The sequence below is a fragment of the Rhynchophorus ferrugineus genome, unplaced genomic scaffold (genome assembly GCF_030347505.1).
Source record: "Rhynchophorus ferrugineus isolate W39M unplaced genomic scaffold, kcgeb_rfMv2 rfM10, whole genome shotgun sequence".
NCBI classification, from domain to species: domain Eukaryota; kingdom Metazoa; phylum Arthropoda; class Insecta; order Coleoptera; family Curculionidae; genus Rhynchophorus; species Rhynchophorus ferrugineus.
Window position 1 is genome coordinate 29,743,271 of NW_027472589.1, and position 16,927 is coordinate 29,760,197.

At 33.8% G+C, this 16,927-nt stretch overlaps 1 protein-coding gene across 1 annotated transcript in view; it reads left to right on the forward strand.

The window, feature by feature from the left end:
* The window catches only part of LOC143204032 (dexamethasone-induced Ras-related protein 1), a 180,357-nt gene that overhangs the window by 96,813 nt on the left and 66,617 nt on the right, over window positions 1-16,927 (forward strand). Inside the window, exon 3 of the mRNA XM_076416455.1 lies at window positions 7,759-7,953. Coding sequence (XP_076272570.1) covers window positions 7,759-7,953 — 195 coding nt within the window. The remainder of the gene's footprint in view (window positions 1-7,758; window positions 7,954-16,927) is intronic.

Here is a 16,927-nt window from a genome sequence, read left to right on the forward strand (position 1 = left end):
TTGACATCAGATACTTATATGACGTATGTACAAAATAACTTGGAATATGTCAATATAGCTATGAAATATGTCAAGCTAGTTTAGAATAAATGCGCATGAGCAATTCTGGTTAATCATTACGCACGCCAATGTCCTCCTATTGTTGACGACGACAAGAAAACAATGTTGTAATGATATAAAATTTATTAAAAATGTATATGAATTTTACAATATCAAAGATAAGATAATAATATATAAAGAAAAATATTTGTAAAGAAAAGAGTTAAATTACCATTACAAATCGGTACGTACGGTAAAAAAGAATTATGAAATTAATTTAGATTCACTTATTACATCAAATATACTTCTTCAAATAATGAACGCAAAAATAACTAAGATCGAATATGCAGTCGAACTTAACAGTTAAGTTAGGTTGTTTAACAGTTGCTTACTTTAGTACCTAATAGATAAGGTGTTTATCCGAGTTATTTTGTCCAGAAATCAATAAACCATTCCTTTGGTTTCTGCACAATACACGACCGAAGAATAGCACTCAAAAAACTTCAGCAAATAAAGTTACGATATGTTTTTAGTAAGAAAAGAAATGGCGTGGACTATATCTGGGCCCATGTCCTATATAACTGGAATGGTGCGTAATAGTCTCAGCTGGTATCTCAACGTTTCCTACTCATAAAAATATAATATAGAAAAAATATCGCTGATAAAAATTCCAGTAATTCCCTACATGTTTAAAACAACCGAACCAATATATAAAATTGAATAAATAACATTTTCATCGTGTACGCACTTTTACATTTCAATAAGTCCCATTGATCCCCCTCTTGCCGGTTTCGTCGTTTTATGGCGGCCGGGTATTGCCGCTTTTTTCCGCCTCCCTCTCTCGCCATCGGCAGAAAACTCATAGAGAAAATGTATGAAATTGAGATATATTGCCGAAACATCCACCGTATTTCCTATTTTCCGTTGCCCGTATGCTAATAGCTGCTTTTCAAGGTTACGCCTCCATCGCAGCGATAGCATAATGGGTGTACTGTGGAAGTAGTTTTGTTTGGGTCAATCCGCGTAAATACATAGGCATGATTAGCTGACGATATCAACGATACCAATATCACAGTAGGACTTAATCGGTTGTAACTAATTGCGAATGGATGTAGGGATCCAAGAATGGCTTGATAATAAAACATACACTAAATGGTGTAGGTGTGTTATGTTTAATGTAAAATTATTAACATTCATATTTGATTCTATATTACGAACTAATTATTTTCCTAATATCTGGAAAGTAGCTCAAATAATAATGATTCTTAAACCAGGGAAAACACCACAAGATGTCATCTCCTACCGGCCTATAAGTTTATTACCGATAATCTCAAAAGTTTTTGAGAAATTGTACATAAAGAGGCTTATTTCCATAATAAAAAAAGGAATGATCATTCCAGAACACCAATTTGAATGTATGGCTTACGAGATTGCAGGTTAAATTAAAGATACTTCTCCTTCATCCGGATTGTGAACTACTGAAATATTACTTCACAGATCGTCATTTTACTGTAAAACAAAGCGATGAATATACCAAATTACATCCAATATATTCAGGAGTTCCGCAAGGTAGTGTCCAGCAATCTTAGCATCTCATGAAGATCCACTCACAGCACCAATGAACCTACAAACCCATCTGGAGGAAATCATATAACTTTTACGTCCGTAGAAGAACATTTTTTTATAACATCTTTATTAGATACGCTTAGTACAATCTTAATTTACAATTAATTTATTAGTACTTTTCCTGTGTACTTGGATTAATTAACAAGCATGACGAGTGCGAGGAAATACATCAGAATGTATTCCTTAATTATAAAATTATAATTATTTATTAATTATTAACTTATAGCTATAGTTTATACTAATAATACACACTAAATGTTCACACAAGTTCGTATTGTTTTGTTCGTTTCAATCTCCTGACATCCTGCGCGCTCTCCAGCAGTTGTATTGCTTCCACGTTAGTATGATTTAGTAATCTTCTTTCGTATTTCAAGGCGAAATCCTGCACAACTTCACAAATCCATTTGATTTCCAGGTCATCGTGCAGTTCTTCATTGGTTACATAGCGATAGGCATTGGTTATCAATCGAAGAACCTTGTTTTGACAGCGCTGTATGACTAACTGATTTGAATTTTTAGTGCCACCCCATATTTACACCCCATAGGTCCAAATTGGCTTTATAATTGTATTATAGATCAACCTCTTTGATTTTAGATCAAGTTGAGAGTATCTTCCGGATAACCAGTATAGTTGTTTTATTTTAGTTCTAATGTGTTTTGCTTTTTGTCTAACGTGATGCTTCCAATTTAATCTACCGTCAAGATGGATTCCAAGGTATTTTGCTGATTCTGCTTGAGGAATCGGGCATCCATTGACTGATATAATTAAGTTTTTATTATTTCGCCTTAATGCAAAATTAACGTGGACAGATTTGGAGCTATAAAGTTGAATTTTCCAATCTTTGTCCATTTGTAGATTTTATTGACTGCCACTTACACTTTTTCTAATACCCTAGGCAGAGATATATCTTTTGCCGTAAAAACTGTGACATCAGCAAAGCTTCCAAGAAGTGTTTCTTTTGTTGTTGGAATGTCAGCAGTGTAGAGCAGATACAGGAGAGGTCCTAAGACGCTACCTTGTGGAACTCCAGCCGAGATATTTTTAAATGTCGAGAACGCCATTTCGTGCGATACTCTAAATTTTCTTCCGAATAAATATGACTCCAGCAATTGACAATAGTTACGCGGTAACAATTTGCTCATCTTACAGATTAATCCCAAATGCCAAACCCGATCAAACGTTTGTAGATGAACATGCTGACCAGTCTATATCTATAATTGTCAACTTCCGCAAGCAGATGATGCTAAATATCTTGGTATGCACCTAGATCGACGCCTAACTTGGAACAAGCGCATACTCGCCAAACGGAAATAATTTGGACTTAAACTCTACCAAATATATTGGCTTATCGGGTGAAAATCCAAGTTATCATTAGATAACAAGATATTATTGTATAAATCTACTCTCAGGACTATTTGGTCATATGGAATTCAACTATGGGGTACCGCTAGCAAATCTAATATATCCATCATTCAACGGTGCCAAAATAAATTGTTGCGTGCCATTGTCGATACTCCGTACTATGTTCCGTTACTCCATATATAAATTTTGTCCATTTTTCATCTCTTCTTCAGTATTTTATTGATAGACTAACCTTTCTTTTATGTCTGGTCTTTGTTTTTTCCGCCCTTGCTTCCCAGACTATCTTGTTCTCTGTCTTGTTTCCTTCATAAGTTGTAAGTGTCCCCACCAACAACTTGAGAGGATTGATGGTGATGAATGTTCCTTAACGTTTCTGATTGGTGTTTGACGTAATATAGCAAATTGTTAAATGTTGTACTTATATATTATATATATATATATATAGATATGTAGTGATATATATATATATATATACATATGTAGTGATATATATATATATATATATATATATATATATATATATATCACTACATAGTATAAAACAAAGTCGCCTTTTCTGTCCCTATATCCCTACAGTATTGTACACCATAAAAAGGTCTACAAAAAAGTCCGCGATGGTATATGTTTATCTTTTAGAGATAACCCACATTAACCATTTTTATTGTTTACTTTTTACGTGAGAAAATGGCTTATTTACGAAGCTATTTTAAGCAATACGGCATTAATCCTTATCGAACTAAGTACCTTAAATACAGTGTGCAATTAATATAGATCAATATGGTTCCTTACAGCATGTAAATTAAACAAATATTTTCGGAGATATTACAAATTTAAAATTTGCGTTTAAAAATGTGTAATGTAATAAAAATTGTATGAATTTAGATATTCCAAAGATAGCAGGAAATCTTCATAGTAAGTATAGGGGAAGAGGAATTGTTTTACTCCAAATTTAATGCGTGCAGGCCAAGGGCAGTAATGAATGAACCAAAAATACTGGATCGATTTTAATCATGTTTTCATTGAGTGACATAGGCATATATATTTTATGCCCGTGTAAAGTCGGAGCGGGCCGCTATGTTTTTATATACAATGTTCATATTTTTTTTGTAGTGTATTTAATTTAGTATCAGCATTGCACCCATGCGAGGCCGGGGCGGGTCGCTAGTAACATAATAAAACAGGTCAATTGGAAAGTCCCCGGCCTGTTTTTAGTTAGCCCTAACACTCAAAAGATGCGTGTATGAATTTGACAGCTGTCGGATCATTAGTTTGTGAATTATAGCATTTTGAGTGAAGCTACTTTTGTTATTGTGAAAAAAATGGATAAAAACGAATTTCACGTGGTGATAAAATATTGCTTTTTGAAGGGAAAAAATACAGTTGAAGCAAAAACTTGGTTTGATCCCGAGTCTCCGGATACTGTCCCAGGAAAATCAACCATCAAGGACTGGTATGCCAAACTTAGACGTGGTGAGCACCGAAGACGGTGAACACAGAAAACATGAAAAAAATCCACAAAATGATATTGAATGGCCGTAAATTGAAATTGAATTTTCATTCACTGAATTTAGAGTATCTACTATTTCAGCAGAAAAGATATCAACTGAACGTGTACATCATATCATTCACGAATATTTGAGTATGAGAAAGGTCTGTGCAAAGTGAACTGGGAAAACGCAATAGTCAGCTGCAAGCTTATGGCATCTGTATTTTAGGATGCTCATGGAATAATTTTCATTGACAACCTTGTAAAAGGATGGACCATGAACAGCGACTATTACATAGCATTATTGGACCGTTTGAACGACGAAATCGCTGAAAAACGCAAAATTCTGCAGGTCTGGCCCCCAGCGACTATTTATTGTTCCCAAAGATCTCAAAAGAATGCTTGCTGGGAAGAAATTTTCGTCGAATGGAGAGGTAATCGCCGAAACTGAGGCCTATTTTGAAGCAAGGAACAAGAAGTACAAGAACAACAGAACAAGTTTCTGTAGTGTATTTAATTTAGTATCAGCATTGCACCCGTGCGAAGCCGGGGCGGGTCGCTAATATATATATATATATATATATATATATATATATATATATATATATATATATATATATATATATATATATATATATATATATATTATTTTTTATTTTTTACAATTTAAAAATATGTATTAAAGGAATGTATTTAAAATAAATAAAGTATTGATTTTTCAAAAAATAGATCTATAAACACTTTTAAAAGAACAAAATATCATAGAGCAACATATGCAAATTATGTAGTTAGTTTCATTTTAAATGCTGCATATTTTCAGTACTTCGTTTATTTATTCATATAGCCTTTATCTTTTATACACGTCTCGCCTAAAATATATATTTCATAAACAATAAATACACCAGGCTGATTAAAATAATAATTTCTTTACCTAAATCCTTAAATAAAATTGCATCGTTCTTTGCCTATTTATTTCACTCTTCGATCTCACCCTTACAAATAGCTCATCTTTAATTTACACTCTTTCGTTTATATACTGCTTTCTACTTTTCCTATGTCCCACATAGGAAATAAGAGCTCATTAATAAATGAGTGCTTTGTTAAAAAATGCGTTTACTAATGACATCTGAAATTAATTAGAAGTTAATACCACTAAAATTTCCAGAAAATTCTTTAAAGTCTTTAGAATTACCTCTAGTACAATGATATCTGATGATGTCTACAGAACCAATCAATTACTGTCAATCCTTAAGCAAGTGCAATATCTCCTAGCTGTTCTCTGTTCACCAGACACCAAATTAACTCATACGCTGATTCTCCAAATATCTCGTAAACAAAGAGAACAGACGTTCTTGTTATTCTCGATTAATCTATGTTAATCTATATTGGGATGAAATGTTCCCATATTTTGGGATTTTCTTTCACTGCAGTATATGTCGACTTGTCTTGTGATTCAAAATTGCTGCCTGCTGGCATTTAGCGGTACAGTGCTGCCAGATTTTGATTTTAAAAATTACGCATGCGTAGCAGATTTACATACAAAGAAAGCAACGAATAATCTACCGTATAAGATAGCTGGCAGCGCATAAACTATTTGTTTATATCTGGCGGCTATTTCTGGTTACTTGATTTAGGCATATTACGTTTTATAGGAATATATTTATTTGTAGGGTATATTACATAAACATTTTAGGTCTCAAATTTGTTGCTCCATATAAGATTTAACTTTTATTATTCTTTATTATTTAATTATTACATTGTTACTAGTCGTTTCCGACCAACTAATTCTACTTGAATTCTTGACTGACTGTGGGTATCTGAGGGTCTCGATATAGGGAGTCATTCTTGTAGTATTTGGGTGCGCCCACAATACTTCTCAGGATTTTGTTCTGAAAAAATTGTATTTTGTTTATGTTATTCTTTGTAGAACATCCCCATAATTGAACTCCGTATGTCAGTATAGGTTTCAGTATTTGCCTATATATAATAGCAATTTATTATGTACTGATAATTGTGTTTTTCTTCTATTTAGCCCATACATTTTCCTATATTTCAATTCCAGTTCCTTTCTATTCTTCTTTATATGTTCTTTCCAGCGAAGTTTTGTACCACGATTCATTTAGTGTTCCGAGATATTTAGTGTTGTTGCTATATGGAATGATAGTATTATTTAATGTTATTGGTGTTTGTATGATCTGATTGTAAGTGAACTGCACATGAACAGATTTAACTACTTTTGTCAATTTTTATTTTCCAAGCTTGTGTTCAATTATTTATATTTTCACTTTCCTGTTGTAATTTTCGTGTGTATTCTTCACTATTGTCTCCGAAAACTATAATCGTATTATCATCAGCAAATGTAGCCATTGTAATATTCTCCATTTGTGGTATATCACAAGTGTAGAGTAGATAAAGAATTGGTCCCAGTACACTTCCTTGTGGTACACCTCCTTTAGCTTCTTCTTGTTTAACTCTAAACGTTCTGGCTATAATGTGCGATTTAGTAGTTCGGTGTGCTGTTTTGGTAAGATTTTATGTAGTTTATGAACAAGGCCTTCATGCCAAACCTTATCGAAAGCTTATGCTATATCTAAGAATATAGCTCAGCATACTTTTTTACTTTCGTAAGCTTTTTCAATGATATCTGTTAGCCAAACTGGTATGTTGATATTAGGTTGTTTCTCTCTATGATCGCTTTTATTTTTTTCAACAGGAGTTTTTCATAAACCTTAGTTACTACTAGTAGCAGTGATATAAGTCTATAGGCTTTTATTTCGTTTGGTGACTTCCCAGGTTTTGGGATCGTTATAATTTCTGCCATCTTCCAAATACCTGGGACATTTATTAATCTAAATGTTGTATTGATCAAAGTTGTGTAAAGTAGTTTTTGCAATAATTCTCCTGCTATGATATTAAATCATAGCCTGGTGATATCCTGGGTCTAATATCAGTTTTAATAACGAAATGTTATACCGAATTTTCAGCTTCCATGTCCGGCAAATTATGTTTAATATTAACTTTGTTTGGTTTGAAAGTTTTTTCTAGATATTCAGCATTCTGCTCTTTGATGTTTGTCACATGCACAATTCCCACATAGGTATCTTATAGGTGGACTGCGTAAATATGTGCGCGTTAAATATTTCGTGTATTTTCAGAGTAAATAATCAGTTTATTTATGATCTGTTAATTTTCTCGGATAGTCATTTATGAATTTGCTTTTCATCATCCTGTTCTTTGGTTTCAGGCTCTTCCAAAACGGGTAAAACATGCCTGGTATCCCGGTTCCTCGGCGGTAAGTTCGACGAAAGTTACACGCCGACGATCGAAGATTTCCACCGGAAGCTGTACAGAATCAGGGGCGAGGTCTATCAGCTGGACATCCTGGATACGTCGGGAAACCACCCGTTTCCCGCGATGAGGCGGCTGTCTTTTATGACTGGTAAGTGAAAGGGAGAAGGGTTAATGCGAGACATGTGTGCACTTTAACCGCGCGACCCACTGAGACCGATGAGATCGAATGGCCGTCTTGGGGAATAGGTTACGGCCGCTTTAGGAATTCGTAGTACGATGCCGAATAATAAAAAACCATAATTTATTTTTATTATATTGCGTATTTTTATTATGGCATTAGGCTCACAGATATAGGACTTAATGTTTTACAGATTTCTTCTTATAGCTTAAAATTACAGGTGATGAACAAAAATATAAACACCTTACATATACACAACATTTTTTATAAGTCGTTGAGTCACCATGGTATTTCAAAATAACTGCAATTATTTGGGGAATAGATTTTATCGATTGTTCGGATTGTTGTCAACGGAATGTTCCAACGGATGAACCATCCTCCAATTGTTTCAATTATGTTGATGTTTGGTGATTGTTCTGACTAGAGAAGTTGTCTGACATTCTGGGGTTTCTCAAACTAATACTGAGCCTTTATGGCTATGTCCATGGGCTAATTATCATCTTGTAATATAATAATATTTAGCTAGGCAACAGGTATATCGGATCATAGGTTTTTGTTGGGGTTCTCCAGACATTAAGCCGGTAATTTGTAGGAAAGCAAACAATGTACACGATGATAGTGTCCACACCACCGTCTTATAAGCATCAAGTATATAGATTTTATGCGTTATGATGTTGAATGGTGTTAAATTATTTTATCTATTATATTTTGTAGTTAAATAATTCAATAAAAAAATCAATAACGCTTGTAATTTTTCAACATCAAAAATATTTCATCCGGTTTGATGGCGCAGTGGTAAAGACAAAGGGACGGTCCCCCTACCGTTGCGATAGCCGCGGTTTCGAATCCTGCTGGGGCATGGTCGTAAATTTATGTTTGTGATTGTTTAAAATTTGTGAATGTTCTAGGCAAGAGTGTAAAATCCGACAAGGAAAATGATCCCAGTCACGCCAGTAACCACTGGGTAAGACCGGATGTCTTCTGGGATGATTTCCAAAGTTGATCACTCGCCAGCCGGTAGGCTCAATGCTGAGGACCGTGGTTCGGAGCCCACGTTAAACTTTAGGCCCAGTCCAGATAAACCCGTAGTTGGTAAAAGATCAAGTTTACAAAAGATCGAATGTTGTGTGAAGTTTCTGACAACCATACTGGCAACCAATCGATTTTCAGACGTGAATAATGGTTTCGATGTTTTAAAAGCCGTTATGTTGGCACTGAAGACAAAGAGCGTTTTGGACGGTCAAAGAATTTAAAGACGAAGTTTTGAAGGTATTACTTAATGAAACAATCAATGGGGCTCTATCGCTGTCAACTTCACTACGACACATCTTACCAAACCGGTGAAAACACTAAAATGAGAAGTGCTACTCCACCTACTGTATTCTTCAGACCTTGCTCCTTCTTATTACTATTTGTTTCGGCATATAAGTCGTGACCTATCTGAGCAGTGCTTCACATCTTATGAAGATACCAAAAAATGAGTCAGTATCAAGTCGTATATACTCTTAAAATTACATCGTTCTTTCGAGACAGAATCTATAAATTGCTTGAAACATGGGGAAAAGTAACGACAATCAATGGACAATTAAAAAAAACCTTTAAGACTAATTTATAGGCCTAAATTTACATATCAAACCTCTCTAAAACCATTGAAAACAGCTCTCGCTATAAGATAATCATTGCAATCAGAGTTATCGTTTGCAAACGCCTGACAATTACTTATACTGCCAACATTAGCCCACGAAATCAACATTCCACCAAAAAATACAATAAAATATCCGAAAAAATCTAAAATTAGGTATCCCGCATGACAATTCACTCGCATTTCTTCATGATGGCCCAATAGATAGCTCCAGTTAAATCGGTCTTCGGTTTACGGTTCGAATTCGGTTTGTTTCGAAGAAATTTCGTTTCGCAAATGGAAATTTCCGAATTTAAAATTCCAATATCCTCGTCGGCCGCCCGGTCCCCTTACAAAAAATTAGCCCGAGGCGATGTTGGAAAAGTTTAATTTGCCATCCTTATCGGACAAAAAGACTGGAAATTAATTTTAAGTACTATGTCTACGAGCGAAATTGTGGCTTTCGAGCGGATCGATAGTAGTTGAGCTGGAACAATGTATAAGAACTAGTTTTAGTGGTCGTTCTGAATTCTCTCTATTATTTTATGGATAGGTTTTGTGAAAAAAATGCAGGAATTTGTCAATTAGAACACGGGCTCTACTTAATTTTTTTGTTACTACAGTTTTTCTTTGTTACGCCCGGGATTTTTCAGCCCATGTATCAACAGGTTTATAATAATAATTAATAATAATATGTGATAGACATATTCTGAAATATAGATTTATTCTTAAATTAAAATTATGACAATTAGGATTTTAGTAAAATACAAAAAGCATGTTACGAAACATTGACGTCACTTAGAGTTTCCTAACCATCATTTCAGCATTCCAATGTTTGAACTTTCTTTTATTTCACATAAATATATATATATATATATATATATATATATATATATATATATATATATATCATAAATACTATAAATCTTATACAATTAAAGTCATAGTATTCCAGACACACCAGTCTTAGAACGCGGTAGAACGTGAAGAAAATCAAGTATAATAAGGGCAAATAATAGATGAAAATATATTTAACAGATATTAATTTTACATGGTTGATAGTAATTACAACAGAAATCTTTTTAAATTGTATATATTTAATGATGGATGTTTGATTTTCCTAAACTTATGTGAGAACTATGAGATGGAATTTCATTGTAATATTTGGGTAAATAAAATACACAAATTGTATTTTAGTAACACCCTTGCAAATTTGCAACTGCAATATTCCAACAAGTTCTTTTCAAAATCTGTGTTTAGACTTGTTTATATTTTTCTTATTTGTGAGCCTACAAAATGTCTTCTTTTAATTTAGCATCACTGAATTAATAGTCCAAACAATATAGTAACAACTTTTAAATAAGCAGAAACTTTCGGTTGTACTCTTTGTATTTCATTAAGTCTAAAATTAGTTTCATGTTTTCATACGTTTTTATTTTAAATCACTGAATATGTGAAGGTATGGACGGATATCGGCTGCCATTGTGGATTAATACAATTTTTAAACGTAAATAGTGTAGGAATGTTCGTCTGGTCGGTCGGTCGGAATGTGTGGCTGTCGATGCGATTGTTTTTCCGAACACTCACTACTATTTTGTGGAAGAAATTCACAGAACAACTGAAAACACTGGTTTATTGTGATATTAAATAATACATGTGGTCGACAGGAGAATGGACAGGATATTAGGTTAGGTAAGGGAAGTACGGTAACGCTGTGGAAGTGGTACTGTTACAAGGGGATAGAGAAAAGAATAGAGAGTGAGACGTTTTTTACTTTTTCTTTTTCCATGATGACCAGCTAGAACGAAATGGTCTTTTGCTGACTTCGCTTCGGGTTCAGGGTAATGAGTGTTTTGCGGGCGACAGAGACCCTGGATTACGACTGGGATTGTCGTAGTTGGTTTACTACCAAGACTTGTTGGACTTTTTTGGATTGGAACACTTGGAGTAGTTCAAGTTGTCTCTCAGAGACATACCTGTATCACACATGTGCTCTATAGGGGCAGACTGAACGGACTAGATTTTATACAGAGTCGCTGGGGGATTGGGAGTTTACTTTTTCTGCAGAGGAGTAAAAATAGTGTATCTCCATTGCCTTTGCAAATAGCATACTGTATTTGGGCTGACCATTGGAATCTGCGGTCGAACTGGAGACCGAGGTATACAACTTTCTTGAAATAAGACATTCAAAACACGTAATTTTATTTATGTTTTTAAAACTAAAACTTGTGTCACACAGTGTAGTTATTTTTTTGCTTTTATATATTTCTCAACACATGTAAGAGTCTGGAAAACGTTGATTCATCAACTACTAAGTTCTTTGAAAGCTCTGTGAGAGTGTGAACTGGGTTTTCTTCCAATAAATATTTCCAATCATTATCTTCAAGTCTTTTTGGGATATTGATTCCTGGCTCTTCCTAGACTTCTGGAAAATTGTGGAAAATTAATCTATTGATGGAATTCATACGTTGGAGGTGATTGGTATAGACATACCGAAATTGAGAATTACAGTAAAAATCGGGTTTATCGGATATTTTTGCAACTATACAAATACAAAATTTTATCCCAATTTTCATTACCATTTCTGGAAATTTTTGATTTATTTTCACAAACTTAGAACAATCGAATAATAAATGATAAAATAACATCTGATGCCTTTGCAATAAATGCATAATTGAAAATCGATATATGCCGAAAAATGTTACAATTTATCAAATGAACCGTTTATTAAATTACCTGCAACGTTCCCAACAAAGTTCGTATATTTTATCGTAACGAATTTAAATTTGTATACCCCGTTTAATTTTATACATCGCCGGAAAACGACAAAACGGATAGAGCGTTGTCGTATTATATTTTCGGTCGGAGGTGTTTGTTATTTTATGACAGGTCGAGTTGTCGTACGCAATATGAAACGTGAAATAAGGACACGTAGGACTGACGATTTTATAACGTACGTAAGAAGATTTCCACTTTTTATTTGAGATTATCTATGGATTTTACGAAGCTGCTTGTTAATAATCATGTGTTCCATTTGTTATACCATAAGAAGCTTAGTTTTTTTCATTGTCAAATTACCAATTCGTGATTCTACGAGGGTGGTTCAAATATGATGGAGACAAACGCTGTAGATGACGCGCATGTATGTTTTGAAGGTCGTGGCCTGAGTATGTGATAGCTGGGTCCCTTACGAACAGTGTAGCATAGTTTTCATTGGGAGTTCAAGTTTCACTCGCGTGCTACGTCCATGAGTGATGAACGTCAAGTACCGACCCCCGTAGCGCAACGTATTGTCATTCGTTTTTTAATGTGGGAAGATGTTAAAAAGACGGAAATCAGTTCGGTAGTGAGTACCTGAGAAGGACTGTCGTGTTTAAATTGGCCAAAGCATTCAAGGATGGCCGCGAAACCGTCGAGAATAAGCCGCATCATCGTCGACTGCGAACCAGCATCACACCAGATAACATCCGCCGCGTAGAACAACTCATTTTGGAAGAGCGTAGGATGAATGCTCGGGACATTTCGGCTGAACTCGGCATAAGTATTGGTAGAGTAGAGGCTCTCATCCATGAACACCTTCATATCGCAAAATAACGGCGCGGTGGGTTCCTAAACTGTTGAACTTCGAGCAAAAATTTTCGCGGTTGAAAGTTTGTTGCCGCTTGCTGACGTGATACGAGACGGAGGGGGACAGTTTTTTAACGCGAATCTTCACTACAGACGAGACATGGCTACACTATTACACTCCCGAAAGCAAGATGTCGTCTAAAGAGTGGAGGAAGAAGGAAGAAGGGACGCGAGTCAAAGCGAAAACAACCAGGTCTGCGGGCAAGGTTCTGTGTACGGTGTTCAGGGATCGGCGTGGCGAACTGTACGTCGATTTCCTGCGCACTCAACGTACCATTATGCTGCATACTACTCTAACCTTCTGAAGACACACGTGAAATCTGCTTATCGCTCGAAACGGAGGAGCATTCCAGCATGAAGTGCGATTCTTCTCCAGGATAATACCGCGCGTCACGCTCGATACAATATCGGAACTATGGTGGGAGGTACTAGAATCACCTACACTCCGGTTTTATCACCCTACGATTACCTCATGTTTGAAGCACTAAAGAAGCCCTCAGAGGTCAAAAATTTAACACCAACTACGAGGTAGAGGAGTTCGTGCGCACATGGCTGTCCGAGTTGCCTTCGATACCGGCATCAAAAAACTTCCGGAAATATGGACAAAATGAGTAACTAGTGAGGGGAAATACCAAGAAAAACTGTAAAATTTTGTAATTTTTTTCAATAGTAAATAAACGTGTCAGAGTATTTGTCTCAATCATATTTGAACCAGCCTCGTATAACGGTACCTGTAACAGTGATAGCTCTTATATTTTTCTAGACACTATGACAGGATGGGATTAAACAGGATATACAACGACAGGCATTATTCGGGATTAAGGTAAAAATTCTCATCGAGCTAATCGAGGGAAGAACCTTTAAAGTATTGATTGGTCTCTAGTCCTTCATTCTCTAGTCAATGCTAATCACTGTATAATAATCCTTCCCATATTCTCACTCCACTATAATTTATGCCTCAACAGGTTCAGACACGTTACATTCTTCGTAAGAAAGTGATTGCTGATTTTATTGCTAAGTAAGGAAACAATTATATTTGACTGAAAAATGATATAGGTGTTGCATAAGTGTCGAAGAGAAATGAAGTAAAAGTATTTAGACGAGAATCCCACAAATTAAAAGATAGAAATCGCTAAAATGTTCGAAATTCCATAAGTACATTGGTCACGATTGTAAAGTTTTCCGTAAAAAAATGGGTGCAAACAGTAAAAGACTGAAATTATGTGAATACACGGACATAAAGAAATGTGTTTGAAATGAAATTAATACTCTTCAGGGAAAAGCTCAACAGTTTACAGTAGAGTTGTGACATGCAGGATTCCGTGCTAACAACTGGTGGCTTCAGAATAAAAAAAAACGATTATTTTTCGTTCATATGTAAATGAAAAAGTATGTGATAAGTGGAAAAATAAACTTGCAAAGCAGACTGAGGTATATATCCTCGAAAATATCTTTAATGTCGACGAATCAAAGGCGATAAGTGTCATATTAGAAAAAAAACAGCAAAATTCGTTTAACAGTATTACTACGAACAAACTGTACCCTAACATAAAAACTTAAACCACTTGAAAAATATTTAGAAGAAAAATAGAAGAAAATTATTATTTTTTCGATAATGGTATCGCACATAGGAACATTTATAATTCAACAAACATAAAAATAAAATAGTTGGTGTAAACACCACGTCTAAATGAACCACTCAACCAAGGCATCATTCAAAATTTCAAACCTCATTATAGGAAGGAAGTTGTCAAACAATATTTTATTGCTGTTGAACACCAAAATGATAACCAAAGCTTGGAAGCAAGTGTCAGCGAACGACAACCACAAAATACTTCAAGAAGAGTGGATTTAAAGTTCCATGCCATGATGAGAACGTTAACTTACTACACGCTGAACCTGCTCTTGAAAGACTGATTTAGCAAACACTTCAAGAGTTTGTTATATATATATATATATATATATATATATATATATATATATATATATATATATATATATATATATATATATATACATATATATATATATATATATATATATATATATATATATATATACATATATATATATATATATATATATATATATATATATATATATATGTATATATAGCAATGTATAATATATATTTCAGAAATCAGAAACTTTTCTCATAAGTGCAACCTAAGTATTTGTACCCTTCGGTACAGCAACTTCCAAATTGGCGGCTATACCATCCCAGTACGATTCTCTTTTTAAGTTTTTACCTAACAAAAAATGCCAACATAGGAATTGAATGATTTGACCAGACTAGGCCAGAATGGAACTTATTAGTATTTGTTACATATATATTTGTACAACAAAAAAGAAACAAAACAAATTCCCTGTAAAAAAGGCCATTCGCAAAGTTACATATAAAAATCGGATAGTCCTGTTAAGAATTTTAAAAATAATATAAGTAAAACAGGTTAAATCGTGGAATAAAAAAGAGTCAATTAATCCATGTACCAATATAACATATAATAAAAAAAATACACAGTAAGACTGCATCAAAAGAACTGCATTAACGACATTCATATCTAGAAATTAAAATATAAACAGATAATAGAGAATATTTTTCAATGTTCGTTCTTTATAAAGTACACTTCTCCTCGAACAGCCTTAATAATAATCCATATATCAATCCGTATCGGTATAAACGTCATAAAACGACAATATATCCTTAACTTTTTATGAGATTATAAATCCGTTCAAAGTCTTTCCAGCCAATAAAATAATAACAAGATATCGGGTCTTAGAGAACCTGTTATTTGGAGATAGCAAAATACGATTCTCTAAGAAATGATGTCACATTTTGTACATTATACGAGTATATTGGAACATTAGTCATGAGTATTTTATCCAGCATACTATATTATATGCAGAGCTAGGAAAAATACATGGCTTGATTTAATTAAAACACAAATTACAAAATACTTCCTCCCGTGTATTTAGAATACCAAATAAAAATATAGTGTTTTAACTATTTTTATTTAAAATATATAAAATTTTATTTAAAATAAAGTCGTTGTTGGGTTATGTAAATCAGACCAACATCAGTAAATGAAGAATTTCCTTTCTTAAACACTAGACTTTTAAATAATATATCAGGCAATCAGATAAAGAAATTATTAATTTAATTAGCCTGGTGTATTTGTCGTTTTTGCAATATATATTTTAGAGAGAAGACAATGTAAGAAATATGGATAAAGATAAAGACTGTATGATATTATTAAAAAATATTTTAAGATAAATATTAAGGTATTTATCGATTAATGTAAACAGATATGTGACTCCATGCCATTTTATTCTTGGGATTTTGTATCAATTATTTTTCGATTAATTTACTTTATATAGCCTATTCAAAGTTTTTTTGTACATCCGTCATCAAGATGTTTAATGTATAGCCTGTCGCAATTTGTAAATTCGTTTTAGAATCAGACAATATTTTCCTTCTCATTCTATTCTAGTTAAAAACGAATGAGCTGTCAAAGTCGTCCGGTTGTGACGTATACAAAATTCTTGAAAGCAATAATGATATATAAAAGGTTAGAGTTATAACGTATAAACTATTGTGGATGTATAATTAACTGTAGTTTTTAGATGTACTATAATGTTATAAATTATATTTGATAACATTTTTGTTCAATTATTTTATTTAGATTACAATTTTGT